Raw genomic sequence first — 17,998 nt, 5'->3', positions numbered from 1 at the left:
TGAGTAGGGATTACAGACCCATCAGCCCTCAGAGGCCAGAAGAGAACATGCTTGGATGAGAGAAGGGGATTAGTTTTATTTTTATTCCTGTGAGCGTGGGGGAGGCTGGTGGACTGCACGGAGCTAAGGGAGAGATGGTTGTCCATGTTGACCTCTCCCTTTCAGTGCTCCCTTCCCCTTCTGTCAAAATTCCTGCCCGTCTTCCAAACTCATTCTTTACAGGTAATGCTCCCTAACGGCAGCCTAGAATATTCTCCCTCCATTCCGGCAGCCTGCATGGGCTGTCTATCACTTTGTAGCAAAATACCTTTCTTCTGTTGTCAGTTGGGTTTTTGGTTACCATGGAGTGTGCTTAAAACCACCTTCGGTTTTTTGTTGTTGTTGTTGTTGAAGAAGATTGGCCCTGAGCTAACATCTGTTGCCAATCTTCCTCTTTTTGCTGGAGGAATATTGGCCCTGAGCTAACATCTGTGCTAATCTTCCTCTATTTTATATGTGGGATGCTGCCACAGCATGGCTTGATGAGCGGTGTGTAGGTCCGCGCCTGGGATCCGAACCTGCGAACCCCAGGCCACAGAAGTGGAGCATGCGAACTTAACCACTACGCCACTGGGCCAGCCCCCTTCTGTTTGTTTTTTATAAATTGGACTCTTTTCCTCCCAGGTCCTGTTGTCTTTAAGATCGATGGTTCTATTACTTGTTGTCACCATATCAACTACAGTAACAATGACCATTTATTGAGCAGCTACTTCCTATTGGACAGCACATGTGTTAGGTGCCTGACATACCTTGTCTCTAATCCTCTCAACCCTGCAAGTCCAGGTGGTGGTGTATAATATTCCCATTTTACAGGTAAGGGAATTGAGATACAGATTTGATTAAGATCCCCACTGGGAAGTGGTGGGATCACGAATTGATCATGTCTGTCCTGCTTTTTTTACATCACCCTACACTGCATTTGATCATCTCCCCAACTACACTGGATGTTCCTTGATGCAGTGGCAGAGAGAATGTTCCTCTGGGGCCCCAGAGCCTAGCACTCTGCATGGCGGTCATCTATTAAACACTTGTCTGTTGACAGATAAACAACAGCCTGGCCCTTGCACACTTCTTATTCATCATAACTTACTCTTCCTGCTCTGTTCCGTGTGGGTTGGTGAAACTTGCCTGAAGTGCCACATTTACTCAGGGAATGCATAAATTTGCTAACAAAGCCAGAGGACGCTATTTCTATCTTCAAGAACAAGCACAGATGAGTTCCAGGGCTTCTAACTATACCTAAAAACCCAGCCCAATACATCTAGGAGGATTGCCCCTGTTCAGAAAGACAATGAAGGAGGACATGTGGATACTACAGTGAAAATCTAGCTACCCCATTCTTTCCTTGGCAGAATCTTATACATCCCTTAAGGCTCAGTTCCAGTGTCATCACTGCGGGGAACCTTCCAGATCCCAAGCTGATGGCATTTACCATGTCTTCCCTGAGATTTCCTCAGACTCTTTCATTTTTTTTGATATATGAAAGCAGCCACATGGTGGTGTAATTTCAGAAGCTGCCTGCCCTGTTAGGTCCTGGTCTCTGAGAGAGCACAGACCCCCTCATACCTCATTCCCCCTGTATTTTCACTTCACAGCCCACAGCTGGGAAAGCTGTAAACCCTACCATCCAGTGGATGAATGGGGATATTCTGCAAATGAACTTACCTGAAGATTCTGTAGTCCCTGAGGGGCCTTATCTCCAGCCACCTTTCTATCAGGCCCCCCTGCAACTTCCTCCCTTACCACCATCTGTGCTGTGAGGTCAGCCTGTTTTCTGGCATTGGCCCGTCTCCATGGCAACGTTCCCCAGTCTCCGTCTGGAGACTGTGAGTGAAGTTCAACCCCCATTTAGAGAGATTAGTGGAGCGTATACTGTCTGGGTATATTTAGCTGTCTGGGTGAGGGCGACTTGGTCTGGCCTCAGATTTGCTTTTTTTTAAAAAATAAGGTTTTTATTCTAGACTAATTTTAGATTTACAGAAAAGTTACGAAGATAGTACAGAGAGTTCCTGTCCACTCCTCACCCGATTTCCTCCATCGTTAACTTCTTGCATTACGATGGTACATTTGTCAAAACTGAGAAACTGATATTGGTACATTACTGTTCACTAACCTCCAGACTCTATTTGGATTTTCCTCTTTTTTCCACGAATGTCCCTTTTTCTGTTCTAGGATGCAATCCAGGACACCACATTGCATTTAGTTGTCATGTTTCCTTAGCCTCCTCTGGCCTGTGTCAGCTTCTCGGTCTTTCTTGTTTTTCATGACCTTGTCCATACGGCGTCTGTTTTTCAGTGCTTTGGAAGTGTGTTCATTTCCGGTGGCCAGTGCTGCACACTACAGCTGGGGGTGTGGGGACTGCTGTGCTGAGGCATCACTCTGTGATGGTTAAGAACAAGGCTCTGCAGCCAGCTGCCTAGGCTCTCCTCCCCTCTCAGACACTCACTGTCTGCATGATCTTGGGCAGGTTAATTGGCATCTTAATGCTTTAGTCTTCTCAGCTGTCAGATGGGGAGGGTCCCCGGAAGATTGTTGGAGAGATTCAATGCCTTGGTAAATATCAAGCACAAGTCTTAGAAGAATCCTCAGCATGTATGGAGTGCTCAAAAAATGTTACATATTAAATAACTATTGGTGAAGTGTTCTAGAAAGATCATGACGGGGACAGAGGCTGAAAGGAAGGGTTGAGGAGAGGGCTGAGGATGGAATGGGGAAGAAGACATTATTATTTCCTTCCTCCTTTCTGTATCCTTGACAACTGGATGCTGTGGGGGTGTTGATGGGGCAGGGAGGGAAGGAAGTTAGAAAAGAGTGAAGAAGGCTAGGGTGGGGGAGGAAGTTCTGAAGGGGGACCTGAGCTCTCCAGGAGGAAGCAGAAGGTATTCCTTGAATCTCCTTCAATGGATCCTGGGATGAGAGAGCCATCCCAGGCTCCTCTTACCCCAAATGGCCTTCCTGTAGGTATCCTTTAGGTAAATCCACTTGACCTTCAAAATTTCCCCCCGGAGTTACCTCTCTGGACATTCTCTAATAGGCCTCCATATTCCCCTGGCTCTGCCTTGAATTCAGGCGAAGTTGGGCACCCCGTCTTCTCCTGGGGGTACAGTTCCTTGTCCTAACTGTCGTCATCCCTCACCACGTGGAGTTGTAATGACCCACGTGTCTGTCTGCCTCCCATTTGAGACAGTGAGGTCCTGGAGAACAGGGGTGCTGAGTTTGGTTTGTGTATCTCCAGCGTCTGTGCTATTGCTTGGCAAATGATAGATGTTCAATAAATACTGTTGGATGAATGAATGAACAAATGAGTCTGTTACTCTGGATGGGACCTTTAGTGACAAGGAGGATGTTGTGGGTGTTGGCGGTGGTTGTGGGACCCCAGGATTTCTCTCTTAAGTTAATGCACTGTGAACAGTGGATTGGACCAAGCAGGGTTCCAGGCCTGGCTTTCTTCCTTATTAGTTGTGTGATTCTGGATGACTTAACCTCCTTTACCACAGATGACTCATCACTGTAGATAACATCTACCCGGAGGGCATTTTTGTTTTGTTATTTTTCTCCTTCCTTTCTTTAGGTGGACTTCTATCCTTTTCAGTGTCCCTTCTCTAGACCTAGCTCAGGTCCTGAGAAGCAGAAGCAGATAGGAATTAACATGGCATGTGGGGATGAAACTTCGATGCAAGATCTTTTCAAACACACGTAGAAGACTAAAAAATATCCACCATTTATTAAGACAAAGAAAATGTCAAATTCCACAGCATATTAAGCTGTATAGGCTGTGTTCCCTGATAATGATATAATAAAATTAGAAATTAACAATACAATAATAGTCCTCCTCAGGTTGACCTGCTTTGGAAATTTAAAAACACCTTTCTAAATAACTCTTGGGTTAAAAAGATATCAAAATGGAGATGACAGACTATTTAGAAATGAATGATAATGAGGGAAGTAAATATCAAAATTTGTGAGAATGGAGCAGAAGCAGAATTCACAGGGAGCTTTGTTTCTTTAAATGCATGTGGTAGAAAAATGACTTCATTCAAATAAATAAACTAAATTTCAGTTCATTCTAAGGGACCTGCTGTCATCTTCTGAGAATTGGCATTAGAATTGCATCTTTAGCAGAAACTCTAGAGAAAACAAGGCCTGATTCTCTACTTTAGATGGCATGGTCTTGGGCATTTAATATGTACCCTGCATTGCTCTAAACATTTTACATGTAAAAACTAATTTAATCCTCACAGTAATTCTGTGAGCAGATTATTCATATTAGAAATGAGGAAACCGAGGCACAGAGAGGTTAAGTAACTTGTTTAAGATCACACAGCTACTAAGTGGCAGAGCCGGTGTTTCAACTCAGGCAGTCAGATGTATCTCTAGGTACATGCACAGTCATAGGATGATATGCACTTGTATCTTTTTCATTCATGCATATGGATTAGTCCAATTTAATTTGATTGACATTGAAGTGTCTCCTTAAATAAGCGAGGGTGTGTTACCGAGCCAGAGTAGGAAGGGCGTCCTCAAGCAGAGTATAGAGGGTAAGAACAGGGTCCTGGGTTCCCACAGACCTGCTTGTGAGTCCTGATGCTACCACTTATTAGTTGAGTCACTTGGGATGAGTTATTTAACCTAATTAAGTAGTGGCCTCATCTGTAAATGGGGAAAGTAATATTCGTCCCTCAGGTTGATGTAAGAATTAGATAAAATATTTCAAACCAAGAATGGCTGTGACCAAGTGCACACGCATCATCTAGCAGCAGCGTTGTCATGGCAGAATGCGTGCAGTCTGGGGTCATGGGGGATGTTGGCTCTTGTCCAGTTGTCCACTGACTCGCTCGCCTTGGGCTAATCTGGTAATGAGTTTATTCCTCAGTGTCTTCCTCTTCCAGATAGGGCCAAGTCTGCCTCACATTTTTCAGCTAGAACAACATCTTGAAAGTAAAAGCGTGAGGCTCACCTAGGGTATCGTTACGTGTCCGTTTCCTCCTGATTCATCTGACAAGCGTGTTGGGGAAGATGCAGTTCAGTAGAAAGGGGAAGTGTTCCCTCTGGGAAGGTTTCACGGGAAGAGAGAACAGTGTTGGAGGGAGAATGGGGGTTGGAGAACGGCCACTTGATTCTGACTCTAAGTGGGGAACAGAGAGCACCCACTGCCTATTGGGAGCTGACACGCTCACTCAGAATTTCTGGCTTCTTTTAATTAAAGACGAGGGACTGGAAAAACCAGGTGTTGGGCAGTGTGTGCCTGGGTGTGTGTGTGTGTGTGTGTGTTTGTGTGTTTGGAATCCTTGCAAGTGGTGGTTGTTGTCTTTGGGAATCCACAGACCCTCGTCCTAGAGAGAGGCCAGTGGGGGAAGTGGGCAGCCAGGACAAGAAATATCACGTCATTGTCTCTTTGAATCAAATTTATTGGGAGAAAATCTGGGTTTGTAAAGAGCTCTTTGCCAGATGAGCTCTTTAAATGTGGAGAGGAGGCGGCGCCAGAATTGGTGCTCACCTGCTGGTGCCAGGGGGGCTCCCGCCCCTGGCAGCCCCAATCCTTTAATACCCTGCTGTGGGAAGTTAGGGACCAGATGCCCCTTGCCCTCTGTCATTATTTTCCTCACCCAGAAATGTTCCTGAGAGTTCCTGAGCCTTCTATCTTATCCTGGCGTCTGGCACCTGTGAGAGAGCTGGTGAATGGGGACCTCTTCCTTTGGGATGGCTTCCTCTTTCTTTCTCTGTCCTTTCCTTTTGTCTCACTGCTCTGATTAGTAATGACCCTGAAGGAACTGCTGATGATTTAAACTTAGTTTGCAGCCCTGTTTTAACGTGGAAAGGAGTGAGGGGACTCCCTGTTCGTTTTGGCATCGTTCATCCACTTCAGTGGCTTTCCAGCCAGCTAAGCTTGCTTCTTCTTTCTTTTTCTCTTCCTTCCTTTTCTCTCTTGACAACAAGATTCTTTCTTAAAATGAAATGTTATGTTCAACCCCAGTGTATAAAGCAGATAAAAGTGAAGCTATGCAGATTGAAGAGGGGGTGAGGGCCCGCCTACTTGACTCCCCACTCTGTGACTTCCCTGGATGGTTTCTGAGGCACATCTGAGGTCTCCTGGGGGTCCACAAAGCTGCACTGGAAAGCTAAGCTCCTTACTTGGTGAGAAAACCAAGGCTTAACGGAGACAAGTGCTGGCCCCAAGACCCATAGCTCCTCTCTCACAGCGCGGCTTTCTGCAGGGCTGGCTGCTGCTCTCCTTGGCTCCTGGCTGCTCTCCTTTGCTCCCGGCTGCTCTCCGTGATAGGCTGCTTTGGGCGGAGGCAGTGGCATAAGCAAGGACTTAGGACAGACCACCTATGCTTGAGCCTGGACTGTGCAAATTCAGTAGCTGGGAGACCTTGAATAACTTAGAGCTTCTCTGACCTGCAAGTTCTCAACTACAGATGGAGTTCATGGTGTACGTGAAGCAGCTGGAGTGTTGTGGCCACCTAGCACCTAGTAGGGGCTTTATAGGTGGCAAATATTTTTATTAAAGGAGCTAATGAAGAGGGACCCATGGTCACATAGACTGAGGATGATAGAGAAGGCAGTTGAGAGAAAGGCAGGGAGTGTTGAGTGAGAGGAATTGCAGATTAAGTCGCTTCATGTTGAGTTCTGGGCCCCTGAACTCTTCATTCTCTGTCCAGAGAGGAGGTCGTAGCCCTGGCTGCCCTCACTGAATTTTGGGGCACATTTCAGAGCTGGGGTGGATGATAGATCCTGGGTTCTAGCTCATTGCTGCCTGAGTCTTTGGCGGTCTCCCAACTCCTGGCGGGAGGGGCAGCAAGAGGCCCGGGTAGGGGTGGGGAGAGGAAGTGGTGGCTGGGTACATGGTTCTTACATATACTTTTTACTGCGGCTGATGTTGCAGCTATTGTAACGTTCCTATTACCACACATCTTGATTCTTTGATAAAGATGCTGAAGTTCTCTTCTTGGCCGTGTGCAGTCATGTGGGCTGAGATAAAGGGCATCATGTGCCTTCCTTGCTCTTGAGGTCCCTGAGGCCTCTTGGTCTGGAAGAACCCGGCTATGTCAGAAGGGGAGGAGCCCTTGCCCTGGGATCTGGTGGATCCCCTTCTGGAGAAGCCTGGTGGTATTTCCAGTGTCACGTAACTCCAGATAACCTGTGATGATGGCCTCTTCCTTGCATTTTCTGGACTAAACTTGGTTGCTGCTGTTGTTGATGTTGTTATTTTATATTTTGGAAGCAGCACATCACAGTGGGAAAAACTCTGTGGGAAGATGGCAATCAGGAAACCTGGGTTCTATTCCTGGCTGTGTCAGTAACTCATTATTTAGTGTTGGGCCCTGGTTTCCCCATCTCTGAGGGAGAGAATTTGATGATAGACTCTGTAAGAGTGCATTCAGCTCTACAAGTCACATATCTTATTTTTTTCTTTCCCCTTTATAGGTACTTGGATCCAGGTTGAAGCTATAGACACATTGATTTGGTTCAATATTACATATGGTTGCTTTATTGAGTTCTTACTATGTGCAATACATTGCATAAGGAGCTTTAAAATATTACCTTATTTAATCCTGACAAAAGCCCTTGTAGACACTGTTGTTCCTGTCTTGTAGATAAGGAAATTGAGGCTCAGAGGTGTTAACCATTTGTCTAAGGCTCAGGGACTAATATGTGATGGAGTGAGTTGTAGAACCCTGGTCATCATGATGCTTTGGACCGATCTTATTGACTTAGCCTTTAGTGTGGAGAACTTCCTGTAGAGAACTCACTCTTTTAGACGTCCCGTCTTTATGGCTAGGAGATGAGGAAACTGACATTTATTAGGCACTAGTGTATGCCCAGTATTGGGCTAGAAGCTTTTCATATGTGATCTCTTCCAGTCTTGGTAAAAGTCATAAAGTATGTGGTGTTATTACCATTTGCAGGTAAAAAATTCAGAGCAGTAAGGGACTTGATTGAGCTCTCACAGCCAGTAATTGGTAACAGCAGGTCTTGGACCTAGGTTGTAAGCCACCAAAGACTTCTCTTTTCTCAGTCCACACATTCTTTCGCTGGAGGTGGACCAGGCTGTCTTGCTAGAGCCTGCTCAAAGCCAAGAGGTAGCCATCTTGGATGTGAGGAATCCGTGTACGAATTCCAGGGGTCTCAAAAATTTGTGTCATGATGGAGAGCTAGGTGCCTGCCTCCCATGCTCCAGGACACAGTTGTTCCTAGCCTCTGGAAACTTCCCTTAATCCATCCCATGATGGTAGCCTTATCCCACTTCCTTAGCCACATGTGCCTGTTTAAAGACCAGGTTGACACACGTGTGTGTGTCTGTGTGTGTGGGTCTGTGTGTGTGCACACATACAGGGGTATCTCCCCTCAGTGTGGGTCTATAGAAGTTCTCTGAAGAGAGGAAACTCACAACAAATGCTTGTTAACTCGCCTTCCTGGAGGAAGACTAGGTTCCTAGTTTCTAGCGAGGATCACACACATCCTTCTTGGGAGATGGAGGCTGCTGAGAGGCCCAGGTATTGATGATAGTTGATAAAGAGAGCATTTTGTCTCAAACTTTAGAAACTGCTGGGTAAATCTGGGCTGCTGGTCTCTGTGGAAGCTAGTTATTTATTCAGTTAAAATTGATTAAATTTCTGTTACATGTCTAGTCCTTGGCAAGTACTCAGTATACAGGTGGCATTGATTAATGACAAGTGCGAGTAATTTTAATTGCAAGTGACAAAAGCTGATTCTGGCTAAATGAATAAAAAACTATTAGAAGAATACTGTTCAGCTCATTGAAAGAATTCTGGGGAAGATCTGTTGAAATTGCTCTAAGCCAAGGGGTGGCTTAGGATGGATAGAAACAAGGGTAGCTCTGGGAATCCAGCAGATGTCTCTGTTAGGTGCTGCCATTGGTTGGCTTGGCTCTGTTCACTTGACATGCAGATTCCTCAGGGAGCTTGGGTCATGATTGATAACCTTCCCAGCATCATATGGGGAAGGTAAAGGGTGTTTCCACAAAGGAAGGCGTCCTGGGCAGGCACACACACTCGGAGTATCTACTATAATAGATACATAAGGCCACTCTGACCCTCCAGGAGTTTATAGTCAATAGGGAAATATAGATAAGTTAAGGGATAATTAATAGAGGGCTGTGATGGATGCTGTGGAAAGTTTGCACAAAATGGATTGGGAGCTTAGGGAGGTTTTAAATTTTGCGGGGGCGGGGGGTGGGGAAGTGTCAGGTAAGGTGGACTCGGAAGGTTGTTTGAGATTGAGTTTTAAAGGCTAAGTAAAATTTTGCCAGCTGGACAAATGCGTTTCAGGAACAAGTCCTTATGGGAAAGTTCAGTGATATGAAAGAACGGTACGTCCAGGAAATGCAAGGAGTTCTAAGTACCTGGTATAGAGAGTGCATCACAGAGGGAAAAATGTGGGTGTGGCTGGATCTTAAAGGGCCCGTGTGCTCCGTTAGGCATTGGGACTTTTAATCCTAGAAGATGAGCTGTCATTGAATGACTTTAGGTGGCAGAAGGACAGGATCAGCTCTAAGTTTTAGGAAGATGTTTGTGGGGGCTGTAGCAGTGCCCTCAAATTCAACTCCTTTGAATGTGGCTATTAAGCTTAGGTTGCTGATGGTTCCAGACAAGCCAGAGAATGAGATGGTGGGGGAGCCAGTCAAAAGAGACTCCCCAGATGGCTAAAGAGTCCCAGATTTTGGCGGGAATTCCCAGTAACTCCCTCTTCTGTTGCAGGTCAGGGGGATGGTACCAGGTGAAGAAAAGAGGCCCCTGGTGGCTTTCATTGCCCGTGGAGTTCAGAGTGTTGGAGAGTGACAAGTCCTGGCTTAGAAGCTCATAGGCCACCGAAGCTTGTGAAGAAGCAAGTGTAGGGGGGTTTACCCCATCCCCACCTCCACTCCCAACAACCAGTTCTCCATCTGTGCTTAGAAATGGGCAGTGTGCAATGCAGCAGTCGTCTGGGAGGAGCGTTTGGGAAGAACGTAGGAACAACTCAGGCCCTTGAAGCTGGGTGGGAATGGAAGCACTTCCTTTAGATAGCCATTTCATGATTTTGCAGAGGAAGTCGAACGAGATTAAGAAAGCTGGGGGGCAGCTTCCTTTTCCTTGTAAACATGAGCTCTGACAGGGAACAACACACAGTGCTGTTTCCGTTGTAACAGGTGGTTTCTGAAAACAGGAAAATCTTCGCTCCTACTGTGAGGATTTGAAGCCAGTGCTTTGGAGGAATTGTGGCTAGAAACTGTTCTGAAATAGATCCCTGGTAGGGATGATCATGCATTTGAACATTGTGGAGAAGGGGTTAGGAAAATGGGGTCCAAATCCAAAAGACAGGCTAGCATTGGCCTGTCTCCACATTTTAGTGTGTGACTTTGGCTAAGTTACTTAACCTCTCTGTTTTAGATTCTCTGACTGGAATGAGTTATAGTAATGTCACCAATACCACTACCACCACCACCACCAACAAAACCTAGCATTTATTGAGTACTTACTGTATGCCAGGCACTGTGCGAAAGTGTTTTATATTCATGATCTCATTTATTTCTTAAACAACCCCAGGAGGTAGGTGGTCTTATTGTCGGCATTTACAGATAAGGAAACCTAAGCACAGCGAGGTTAGTAACTTGCCCCTCGCCCCCTTCCTCCCCCCATCTCCCTGCAAAAATTCAGTAAGTGGTAGATCTAGGATTTAAATTCAGATGTGTGACATCAGAGTTTGGTGCATCACAGAGCTGTTCTGAGTTTTAAAGGAGATTATGTTTGTAACATGCTTAATATAGATAGAGCTCCTGGTCCTTAGGGAGCAGTCAATACTGTTAGCCATTTCTTGTGTTTTTAGTCTCACCCTGCTCCTTTTTGTCTCTCGCAGAAACAGCTGACACAGGATGATGATGCCGACGAGGTCGAGATTGCCATTGACAACACAGCTTTCATGGATGAGTTCTTTTCCGAGGTAGGTGACCTTCCTGTGTTTGTTTTCTGAATGTGCATAAGGAAACACAGCTTCCTTAGTAAAGAATAAGAAACCTCAGATCTTTCAAGGGTAGCAGAGGGAAGTCAGTCTTTTGCTGGGGTGGAGTGACCAGACCAAGAAGTTACAAGGAGATTCGTTCAAAACTTACTTGGGAGGATTTGCATTTTTAATGTTATTGAGAAAGTCAGCAGAAGGTAAATTATATGTAACTGAAGAGATGCTTTTAAAGTCTTATGCTCCATGACCACATTTTAATGATATCTTTTCTTGCCTAAATTACATAATTTAAATACAGAATCAACCATGGGGTCCCAGCCATGAGCATAAAAAACGTGGCATCTTTAGGCCTGTGATTCAGATAGATCAGATTTGTTTCCAAAAATTTAGTCCCTTTAACTTAATTCTAGTGATAACTGAGAAGCCAAGAAATCACCAGTTTATTTTTTTGAAGTTCAACAGGGGCAGAGATGGGTTTGCCCATATCTACAGGTTCACATACTCTTTGATCTTGAAGGTCCTCGTTGGGAAGGTGCTAGGATAGAGAGTGAGTGCTGGAAAACTTGTAGCGGGTGGTGTATCCTGGACAGAAACATAGGCTTTGGAGCCACGTAAACTTGGGTTCAAATCTCAGCCCTGCTTCGGACCAGCTGTTGATCTTGTGAACGTTCCTTAACATGCTTGATTTCCTTATCTGTAAATCGGGATTGGTAATATAATTCTCCAGAGAGTTATTATGAGGATTAAATGGGATAATGTTTGTAAAACATTCGGTGTGGCATCTGACATATATGTGCTCATGAGTGATACTTAAGAAAAACAAACAAAACCACAAAAAGTTCAGTCACTGAAGTTTCTGCCACCATACTATGGTTTCTTTATTTAGGCTTTTATTTCCTTGGAAAGAAGACAAGAGGCATCATATTCTTTCTGCAGAGAGAACATGGGCACTTCCCATCCTTTAGATTTCGAATGTGAAAGAGTCATCCTCTAGTTCTTGTTGAAATGGAGTAGAGCGGGGCTTGATGGTTCATGCCCATTCATCTGTTAGAGTATAAACGGGTTTAAGAGTGAACTTGAGCATGTGCTGGCCTGATTGGGAAGCTGGATGTGAACGCTCCACAGATCCCACCCTCCCTGTGGGTGGGTCTGTCCTTTTGGTCGAGGAATCATATTGAGATCAAACACTTGAGTTTTGTGACTTCAGTGTTATTCCAGTGGATCGTGGAGGGAAAATGTCTTTCTCTTCAGTGGTGGGGGTGGACTTAAGGAGATGTTCGACATCATTGTAGCTTGAACCTTTGATCTTGCCTTGGAGAACTAGATACATTAAAGAACTTCTTCCTTAACATAAGGAATCTTTGCCAGTAATGGTTTTCTACCTTTTCTCTTAAACCAGTAAGAGAGGCCCTGAGAGGCAATATTACTTGTGGAAGGTGGGAAGATGGCAGGCTTTGGCCTCCAAGACATGGTCTGCATCCATCCTCAAGCACTTAATAGCAGTTGACCTTGGTGAAGTCACTTAACCCATCTGGGTTTTAATTCTGCTCTGGAAATCGGGAATATTAGTACTTACCTTTCAGGGCTGTTGTGAGGATCACATGAGATCACGTGAGGATCACACATCTGGAAAGCATTATCTAAACAGGAAAGTGCTGGTTGGGTGAGAGTTATTTTTGTAGACTTAACAAGATCTCAAGGGCTGCTTCTTTTCTTATTACTTTCTCTTTGTTAAATGCCTTTCTGTCATTTAGGAAAAAACCCAAAAACCTTTCATATTTAGGATGGAGAAGGGGACAGCATGGTGGCGTGGAAAAAGCATGATCTTTGAAATTCCTTCTCTGCCATTAACTCTGTGATCTTGGGCGCATTCCTTAACTTCTCTAAGTCTCAGTGGGTTTATCGGTGAAGTGGGAGAAGAATATTCACCTCACAGACTGGTTGGGGATTAAAGGCGTTAACACTCAGAAAGTGCTTAGTGTGGGCTTAGGTAAATGTTACTTTCCTTCTTTCTCATTTGATAGAGCACAGAGTGGAGGGAGTGGGTCATAGGAAGAGACCATGCAGGCTCTGGCCCCCCACAGAGCCTGGGGTGAGTCTCAGCTCTGCTCCTTCCTGTTACCAATGGTATAACTTTGGAAAAGTTGTTTAATTGCTCTAAACCCCAGTTTCCTCTAAAACAGGAAGAACCATATTACCTGCTGGTTATTATAAATAAAATGAGAAAGTATATGGATGTACCTGACAGCGCCTGACATATAGTAAGTATGTCTTCAGGAAATTGTAGTTCTCATCGCCATTCTGTTCCCCAAAGTATTTGTGAATACGTAGACCACAAAGTTTATTTTATAGAATGTGGTCTGGAAATATCCTTGAAAGTGGGATAAAGTACATTTGAGGTAATGGGCATTGGGGGAAATAAGGGAGTTTCCCTCTGTAAGTGACTGGGGAACACACCTTGTACATCCTGCAGGATATAGCTAAGTAGGTTTTTTGGGAAGGCAGTCCTGTGATAAAACTTGTTTTTTGGACTCATTCCAGCAAGCAGGCCACCCTCAATTATTTGCTGAAGACTGATAGTGTGAATCACAGCCTTGTCAGAGAAGCGTTTGCAAGGTGCAGATGAAGTCACGACTGATAGTGCGAATCACAGCCTTGTCAGAGAAGCATTTGCAAGGTGCAGATGAAGTCACGGGACCAGGATGTTTTCAGAATGTGCTTTGCACTGTAAAACTCAAATGGTTTCTCCAGCTTCTTGGTTGTTACAGGAAAGAAATGGCCCCTAGGTTTTCAGGCCTCCTTGGCTGATGAAGCCAGAGTCTACTAAATGATAAACCTCAGATTTTTGTCTAATTTGTGGTTGTCTGTATTGTCCTTGCTCTGTTTTGCTCAGTTAGCAGAGACAGCAAAGTTTCAGAGGAAACAGACCTGCCTCAGAAGACAGAGATGTTAAGGGTTTATTGTTCTATATGCATTCATCCATTCATCAAAACAAACGCGCACTTTCTGTCTTCCAGACAGTGTGTTAAGTGCTGGGGATACAATGTTCTATGTGATGGGTCCTTGCCCTCTGGCGTCTCCTTATGTGGTGAGGGTGATAGTAATAATAGAAATGTGAACAAGGTACTGTGGAAGCACAGAAGGGGAAGCATTACGTTCTGCCTGGAGGAAGGGAGAGGAGAAGGTGAGGAAAAGCTTCGTGGGTCTTACCTACACTTGCCCATCGGGGAGCTTTTTGCACATACACATGCCTGATTCAGAGGGCCTGGAATGGCTCAGACTTTGGGACTTTTAGAAAGGTCTTCCAGATGATTCTGTTGCCTGCTGCAGTTATGAACTACTGCAAAGTGATGGGGAGCCTTTGAAGGTTTTAAGCGAGGAAGTGATGGGATCAGAGTGTGTTCTAGAAAAATCATTCTGGGGGCAGTGTGTGGAGAACGGGACGGGCCAGAGATGGAAAGACCAGCAAGTTGGCTCATGCATCAGCCCACAGGAAAGAGGATGAGAGCTCTGACCTGAATCTGGGACCCTCAGCAGCAGCATGGCATGTCATTGAGGGATGCTTTTGAGTAACTGTGGCTTAAGCAATAAAGATATGTAATTATTTCACATATGAAGAAGTCTGGAGTTAGGGGTGGTGCGGTGGGCTAGAGGAGTTGGGGTTCTAGGTCAGAGTCTCTTAGGATTGAGAGAGGGAGTCTGTTCTGATTATCTATTGCTATATAACAAATTACCCCAACAGTTAGTGTACAAAAACCATTTTGTACTGCTGATGGATTCTGTGGACTAGGAATTCAGATGGGGCACAGTGGAGGTGGATTATTTTTGCTCCACAATTTCTCGGGCCTTAATTGGGAAGACTTGAGCAGCCAGAGGTTGGACTCTTAGAGACTTCTTCATTTCAACATCTGGTGCCTGGACTAGGCTGACTCAGGAAAGCTCACCAGAGACTGTCTATTGGAGCGCCTGTACTTGACCTCTTCCTGTGGCTTGGGCTTCTCAGCATGACTGACTCAGCGTCATTGGTTTGGTACACGGAGGCTCAGGGCTCCAAGGCAAATGTTCCAGCTATGGAGGTCATTTAGCATGTCGCTTCTACTGTCCTTTCCTGTCAAAGCCATCACAAGCCTGCCAGATTCAAGAGAGCAATACAAAGATCACGTCTCATGAGAGGAGCATTAAAGAATTTGTGCCATGTTTTTTTTTTTTTTTGTGAGGGAGATTAGCCCTGGGCTAACATCTGATGCTGATCCTCCTCTTTTTTTTTTTGCCGAGGAAGATTGGCCCTGAGCTAACATCTGTGCCCATCTTCCTCTACTTTATATGGGACACCGCCACAGCATGGCGTGACAAGCGGTGTGTCGGTGTGCGCCCGGGATCCGAACCCGCAAACCCCAGGCCACTGAAGCAGAGCGCGCGCGCTTAAACGTTTGCGCCACCAGGCCGGCCCCCACGTGCCATGTTTTAAAACCACCAGAGAGTCACAGTTCCACTGTGGCATCACCCTGCACCAGCATCACAAGCAGCAAGAAAGGAGGCAGCTAGAATAGTTCAAAAATCCTTTTATCAGGGAGGAAAACTACCCAGATCCTCCAGGCTGACTTCCTCTTGTGGCCCATTGGCTGGCAATGAATCACATGTCATGGCCACTCTTAGCTGGAAGGGAGACCAGGAAAGTGAATACATAGCAAAGAGACAGGATTGTCAGGATTGCCATGGCACCGATCATGATTCATCCTCTAGGGCTGGCAACATCACTGCCCAAACACAATCAGAGTTCTGTTAACAAGGAACGGCAGGGGAGATGGCTTGTTGGTGGATTAGTCAAAGCGTGTGTCATGGATGGCAGTATGAGATGCGAAAAGACTTCTGGGATCATGTATGTTTGCGAAATGCTTCCTATTCTTTTCCTCCCATGGAGATTTAAAATGCACATTAACTGATTAAAGACTCCAAGAAGTCCTGTAATAAAAGAAGCCTGCTTAATTTGCCTATATCAGTGTTTATTTTTTTCACAGAACCCTTTCTGACATGTAACTTCTGTTAACAAGGAGGAATGACTATATTTTGGAAAATGCTATTACAAAGTTTTCTTTTTTGGATGTGCTTAAAAAAACCTATGTGACAATTTTGCAGTGGTGTACGAAGCTTGCTTGTCTCCCGAGGTCACTTGTATTCATTTATTTATTTATTGAACAAACTTCTACCGAGTGACACCATGTGCTTGGCACCATGATGGATATCAAGTTGTCTAAGAGGAACAAGACATGGGCCCAGCCCTTGGGGATGTCTGAGTCCAGACTGGGAGAAGTGACAGAGGATAGAGTGTGGGCAGGGTGCTGTGGAACTTTGGCGGGTGGAGCAATGCCTGCTGAGAGGAACTGGGAGGTGAGCAATCTTGAAAGCCTCGGGATTCGCTAGGCAGGCGTGATTTTTAAACTAAACCTCGAACTGAATGTAACTTGGAAATCTAGGCATTAAGTCAAATCTAGCAGGTTAAATCCTCTTTCATTCTCTCTTTAAGTAGAAGACCTGGATGACTAGGTGAGCTGTAGGTTCTGCATTCTGGGCTCTTGCAATAGGCAGGCAGGAAGCGTGTGACAGTCATTTGCCTATTTGCTCTCAGGTCCCTTCCCCGCCCTTCCTGTGCTCGGCTCTGTATTGCAAGGAACTCATTTCCCAGGTTCTTTTGCAAACTGGCTTTTGGTATGTTTGACCTAGTGGGGGGCACTGGAGAAGACTCAAGGAGGAGTGATGAGGCCATGTTTTTCCTCCCCAGACATGTCTCCTCTTTGACTTTCACTCGATTGACCCTGCCTCCATGGTCCCTGTTCTGCTGGTCAACTCCACCATGGTCCAGCTCCCATCGGGGGGCCCTGGCCTTAGGCTCTGGTGACCCTGTCTTCCCTCTTTGTCCCTCTAACCTGCTGTTGTAATTTCCAGACTGCCTCACCATCCTCTGTTTGGCTTTTCGGCCCTTCCATCTCTGTGGAAAGAATTCCCTATGTTATATTACTTTGGTTAAAATAACTAGACAGTTTTTTGTTTTCCTGGCTAAATTTTGAGTGATGCAAAGCCCAAATACACTTAATTGATTTGATGAGATTATTGTCCGGGAATACTAGTTTTCACTGATCAGTATAACTCTGAGATCATTCATTTCTTTTCATTCATAAAAGGAGAGTTGAAACACTAGTCCCAGTCTTGATAAGACCCCTGAGGGACTTGACTTCTGTTGTTTGGCTGACTGAGACCTCTCTCTGTCCCTTCTTGTCAATGTTTGTTTGTCTTCTAAAGCAAAGAAGCAAACAAATCGAAGAGGACTTGATTGAGAACTTCTAATACAAGTACTATTTTAGATTATGCTATTTTGGGGGGGGAAAGTAAAGGTATGTGAATTGTGAAAAGGAAGTCATTTATTTGACTCTTAGAACCCCATGACTTTTGTCACCAAAGGGGGGCACATAATATATTTTCAATAAATAAATATGCAGAAATTAATGCCTAACTAGAGGTACAAGATACTTGGGAGCTTAGGGGAGGCAGAGACTAATTCTTAGGTAAAATGGACAAAGCCTTCTACCCTACCCCACACCATCTGCCAGTTCTCCAAAGTAGTACTTTCTCTGCTTTCCATTGTCTAATTAGATTCCACTGGCTAATTAGGTCCAGAGAGAAGAGGCCATCCATGCCTTGAAAATAACTCCCTCCTTTTAGATGATGGTGATTAGTGTGCCGTGGTAATTATAATTGGTTCCCTGAGGCAGACACCCACTGTGAAGAGTGGCTGACTTGCCGTCCTTACTTGATTTTCTTGGGTAGCTACTGACAACATCACAGAGCATTTGTTAATGTTAGGATTGCTGTGAGGATTAAATGACATGTGCTTGTAAAGGCACGTAGCATAGAATAAATGTGCAGTAATTGCTGGTTATTTTTGTATTTATCAATACCATCATCTCATTTATTGAGCATGTACTTTGTGTTAAGCATTTGACAT

The 17,998-nt window shown here is 45.0% G+C and overlaps 1 protein-coding gene across 3 annotated transcripts in view; it reads left to right on the top strand.

The window, feature by feature from the left end:
• STX3 (syntaxin 3) overlaps positions 1-17,998 on the top strand; it is a 46,689-nt gene that overhangs the window by 4,469 nt on the left and 24,222 nt on the right. For all 3 annotated transcript variants that reach the window (XM_087422867.1, XM_004437424.3, XM_014792862.2), the window contains exon 2: positions 10,897-10,980. In XM_087422867.1, coding sequence (XP_087278993.1) covers positions 10,897-10,980 — 84 coding nt within the window. The remainder of the gene's footprint in view (positions 1-10,896; positions 10,981-17,998) is intronic.

This window comes from Ceratotherium simum, chromosome 34 (assembly GCF_057802395.1).
Source record: "Ceratotherium simum simum isolate JZ-2026a chromosome 34, ASM5780239v1, whole genome shotgun sequence".
Lineage (NCBI taxonomy): Eukaryota > Metazoa > Chordata > Mammalia > Perissodactyla > Rhinocerotidae > Ceratotherium > Ceratotherium simum.
This window is presented reverse-complemented; position numbering and strand designations above follow the sequence as displayed.